The 5000-nt window shown below is 41.9% G+C and overlaps 1 protein-coding gene across 1 annotated transcript in view; it reads right to left on the bottom strand.

Moving 5' to 3' along the window:
* Window positions 1–1141: 1141 nt before the first annotated feature.
* The window catches only part of pdia2 (protein disulfide isomerase family A, member 2), a 4923-nt gene continuing 1064 nt past the window's right edge, over window positions 1142–5000 (bottom strand). Inside the window, exons 2-11 of the mRNA XM_068589062.1 lie at window positions 4993–5000; window positions 3955–4088; window positions 3725–3862; window positions 3054–3170; window positions 2822–2947; window positions 2428–2625; window positions 2220–2340; window positions 1815–1993; window positions 1545–1712; window positions 1142–1373 (exon numbers count right to left, since the gene is read on the bottom strand). The exon at window positions 4993–5000 is cut by the window's right edge and continues 199 nt beyond it. Coding sequence (XP_068445163.1) covers window positions 1317–1373; window positions 1545–1712; window positions 1815–1993; window positions 2220–2340; window positions 2428–2625; window positions 2822–2947; window positions 3054–3170; window positions 3725–3862; window positions 3955–4088; window positions 4993–5000 — 1246 coding nt within the window. The 3' untranslated portion in view covers window positions 1142–1316. The remainder of the gene's footprint in view (window positions 1374–1544; window positions 1713–1814; window positions 1994–2219; window positions 2341–2427; window positions 2626–2821; window positions 2948–3053; window positions 3171–3724; window positions 3863–3954; window positions 4089–4992) is intronic.

Below are 5000 nucleotides of genomic sequence, written 5' to 3' on the forward strand. Positions count from 1 at the left end.
CTTTGTATGTATTTATTGATGTAGTCACCCTCTCATGTTTCACCAAATTTTCAGATCATATTTAATACAAAATGTAAAAGTCATGTCATATCAAATGTGTTCGATGAAACATTCAGATTGAACTAAACTACTTAGTTAAGTTCAGACAACTAAAATACTTTGTTAAGTTTAGACGACTAAACTATCACGCCCTTGTTGCTATTAGATAAAAGACAAATATAAAGGTAAAGCATACGCTTCATTTCTAACTCTCAACCATGAAATTGAATTCCAACAATAAAACTTTATTAAGTGATAATTAACAAACATCAGCACGCTAACACGTTAAAGATGTAAAACATACCGTCTGATCATAAACATCGTGAGCCGGTTAGCATGCTAATGTTAGCGTGTTAAAAGACTCTACCTTAGTACTCATACTAACAGACTTTTTGGTTAATTCCCATGAATACATATTACAACTTCATGTTATGTTTGTGTGTCTCTTGCTTCCTCTTCATCTGCGTTGTGTGTTTTCAGAAAACGAGCTGATGCAGCTCTTTGGATGGTGCAACATTATTTGCAACACGTATCTCGGTCTCGTCGATGACACGTAATGAGAAACAAAACAGCGTTTATATCTTTCGATCGACTTCCTCTTGCACGCAGTGGCACTAGTGATGGTGTCGAACATACGGCCCGCGGGCCAAATGTGGCCCGCCGGCAGGGGTCCAGTTGTTTTTTTTTAGATCAAAACTAGCAGAGCGAGGTTTTGAACCTCTGCTTGTAAGACAGACATGCAAACCATTGTGACCACAATTAGAGTATGCGCTGATATTATTGCGTGGGAAGTCGTTAAACATGGATCGCGTCATGAAAGTGGCGCCAAAAACGCGTCACAAAGCGAGGAAATCTGCAGAGGAGATCCCAGGCGGATCATTTTTGGTCTTTAAGGTTTTAGTTAATTGTTGAAAGACCTTAAAATAGGGTTGATCATTCAAAAACCTTCACCAATGATTTAAACATACTGAAATATTGTCGTTATTTATGCGTTATTATGCTATGATTTTACTGGTCCGGCCCACTTGAGATCAAAATGGGCGGAAATGACTTTGACACCCCTGGTGTTCATGGATTTTTATTCATGAGACATTCAGAGAAGTTAAGGTTGATGAAATATTACACATATTGTGTTGTAGAAAATCCCGTGAAGTATCAAAACAAAGTGAAACAGAGTTTAAAGAGCATTAGCTGCATATTTATGTTTGAGAACCCAAATTCATTTTATTAAGAAAAATTGGAAGACACTGATTGGTTGAAAAAATACCAAAGTGACATCACAGCTCATCTCGAGATGTTGTGTTGGTCGGCACCTCTTCAGCCTCAGCAACATCCTGAAATGAAGAAGAAGAAGAAGAAGAAGAAGAAGAAGAAGAAGAAGAAGAAGAAGAAGAAGAAGAAGAAGAAGAAGAAGAAGAAGAAGAAGAAGAAAGAGAGGTATGAGTGAAGTGGACTACATTTAAAATAAGGGGAGAAATATGTAAAGTAGCGGTAAAGATACAGACCTCATCAACCGTTTCAAAACCGTTCTTGCCAAGCTCATTGACACCTTTCTCATCTCTCTCCTCATCTCCTCCTCCTTCATCCACCTCTTCAGGCTCAGGCAACACTCCTCCACTGTCCAGGAACTTAGACAGGCTCTCCAGATCCCTTTTCCCAGTGTAGTCGACCACCTGACGGAGAGAAAAATAAGAAATGATGGAGGGCGGGATGGGGAGCGGATCCAAAGCTCTTGTGCAGCTGAACGTGTGACCGTTTGAATACGTAGGATATACCTTTTTGCTATGCGCTGGGTAGTATTTGAGAGTTGGGAATCCTGAAAAGGTCAAAGACTCCACCTCGTTGGCTGTGCCGTCCATCTTGGCTATGACGATGTCCTCTCTGTCAATGTACTTTTCGGCCAGCTGTTCCCAGATGGGAGTCAGTTCCTGACAGTGTTTACACCATGGAGCATCTACGCACGCACACACACACACACACACACAGACACACACACACGCACACGCACACGCATCAATTCGATTCATTATGTAGCTCAAGAGCGAATGATTTTAGGGTCGAAAAATGGTTTGAAACTGGAGAGGGGACATTTAAAATTCGCATTGATATAAGATGAGTTGATCTTGCTGATATTCCAGTTGAGCTTTTGACGGCGCAGACTGACAGACGGACGGACTTACAGAACTCCACAAAGACGCTTTTGGTCTTGGCCAAAGCAACGATCTTAAAATTCTTTCCCACCAGGACTTTGACGGGTGCTTTGTGCCAGTCTTCTGGGATCTCCTGAGACCTAAAGTAAGCCTGCGCCACAAAACCAGATGATTAGTTATTGGGTCTGACGCTTCTGCAGCGTGACCGAATATCAAACTCACGGGGGGGGGCTCCTACCTCGGCAGTGCCGTCAACAACACCCTGGCACAACTCTCTCAATGAATTGGTGGTGATATCGCCGTCACCGGGGCTGAACTTCTTCCCGTTGTCCATGTTCATGAGGCGCACGGTGGGGAGCTCGTTCTTGGGTACGCCAAAGAAGTCGAGCACCTTGGCAATACCTTCTTCTGCTATGTCAATCAAAACAAATATAATCTACATCACACACACACACACAGACACACACACACACACACACACACACAGACCGACATAAAGAGGAGACAAAAAACAAAACAAAGAATAAGGTTAGATTTGAATTTATGTCAGTGACTTTCTTTAAAAGACATACTTTCCTATCAACACACACACATACACTCACACACACACTCACACACACACACACTGTTACCTTGCCCTTGAACTCTTTGGCAACGCTCCTGGATTTGTCCACCAGGGCCGTCTGACCCTCCACAGAGGAGTTGAAGATCAGCAGGCTGTGCAGGTTGATGCCAGCGGAGAAGATCTTTTCTGCATTCTGAAAACACGCACATACTGTTTGAGATAACGTCAATATAATTTTACATTTCATTAAAAATGTCTATGTGTGTGTGTGTTTGTGTGCGTGTATGTGTGTGTGTTACATCTGGGTGGAATGGCACGATCAGCTCCAGGCTGTTTTGCTTGATGAACAAGGTCAGATTTTTTGGGTTCAGCTCTCCTTCTTCTGACAACGAGAAGTCTGCTCTGCCTTCGTCAAACTATCAAACACACACACACACACACACACACACACACACACACACACACACACACACACACGTCAGCCCTTCATTTCACCACTACCTTCATACCTTCGCGTCAGGATTGTTTATTTGTAGTGGTTTTCGTCTCTCTTTGCAGTCATTTTTGTGTGTCTTTGTAATTGTTTAATTGACTTTCCCCTCAATAAATGTCAGAAGTCACTTCAGAGGCTCTGACCCATGAAGCACAAACAAGTTGTTGTGCATAAATCGTATTCTTTACCTTCGACTGTATGGCTCAATATAACCCTAAAGATAATTCAAGCCCGGCCACGACTAAACATCTAAATCTAAACGTTAGAAAATCTTTTTTAAAAAAAAGTCAGAATCTGCAAAATATCCTCATCTTTGCCTCCTTGTGAGGACATTTGCTCCTCAAAAGGGAACAACACACTGTTGGCACTAGATGGCAGCAAAGCCAACATCGTTTCAGCTTCTTGTTTCGGCCTTTCAATAAAACACTCGACAATGTGCCGCTCGCTTTACTACCACAACAAATGTCCAATGTGTACCTTTTTGAAGAGCACCACTGAGTTGGCTTTGACTTTGTACTTCTGGAAAACCTTTGGACTCGTAGTCAGCGCGAGCTCGGTGTCAGAAAGAGTCAAAAAAAGCTTGTTGAACACCTTGACCGCCTCACTCTCCGGATCCTGAAATAGATAGGAATCAAAAGATGAATGTAAACATAAATGTGTGATCATGTGATTCATCAGGAAGGATCGATCGAACTGATAAAACGTACATCAAAGAATCCAATGACGGTGATGTTATGGGAATCGATGAACTGGGCTGCCGAGTCTGCCGAGTCGAGCACCGGAGTGCCGGGGCCCGCAGCGCGCTTTATCCACTGGATCATGCCCTCAGGGGTCCTCTGACCTGGAACACACACACACGGACACACACACACACACACACACACACGCACACACACACACACACACACACACACAAAGAAATGAAGTCATGTCCGGTGCTTTACCTCATCGAGATGAAAGATAGCTAGAGTTTTTTTTAGACTGCCGGAAATTAGATATAAATACTTTTTTTCACTTTCACTAAGTCATATCTTTTAACCAAATTCAGTCTTGTTCATAACATCCAAATAGTCATTAATATTCAGAATTGTAACACTTTAAATGACAGTCTAAGATTACACAATGCAACACAAAAAACTTTTGTTCGACAAAGCTAGAGGACAAAGCTTGAGATATATTGATGATTTATTTGACACATCATCGAATTTGATGGAAGAATCCCACAAGGCATGTACGAGAAAATGTCTCAATCTGGTGGAAAAGAGTCTGAAATAATAATAATTTTAAAGCCAGGGATCTCGATTGAAAGCCTCATACAAGAAAATGTATGATTTTGTAATGTAATTGTGGTGTTAATGCGTTTCAATGTGGACATTTAAGGGTCTGAGTGTCTGCATGTTAGCTACACTATTTATTGTTCACTTATTAAAAGGAGCAGAGGCTCCAAAGCTAACGCTCTCAGGTGTAAAGCTTCACAGTCAACACACATGGGAGCGGTCTCAATGCTGCTATCTAATTATCGTTAAAGAACATAAAGAAATGAGCTAATTTATACCCCCTCCCCCCTCCCCCACCCAAAACAAATAGAGGTAGTTAAAGTCAGTTGATTTGTTCAAAAGAAAATATAGAAAGAAAACGGTGAGCCAATCAAATAACCTCGGGCATGTAAAAGGTGTCAGACGGGTTCAGTGCTGAACAGGTCAGGTGTCTTTTGTGTGTGTGTGTGTGTGTGTGTGTGTGTGTACCGGTGTAG

The sequence above is a fragment of the Clinocottus analis genome, unplaced genomic scaffold, assembly GCF_023055335.1.
Source record: "Clinocottus analis isolate CAN_PGR_092001 unplaced genomic scaffold, fCliAna1.0.p SCAF_22, whole genome shotgun sequence".
Classification (NCBI taxonomy): domain Eukaryota; kingdom Metazoa; phylum Chordata; class Actinopteri; order Perciformes; family Cottidae; genus Clinocottus; species Clinocottus analis.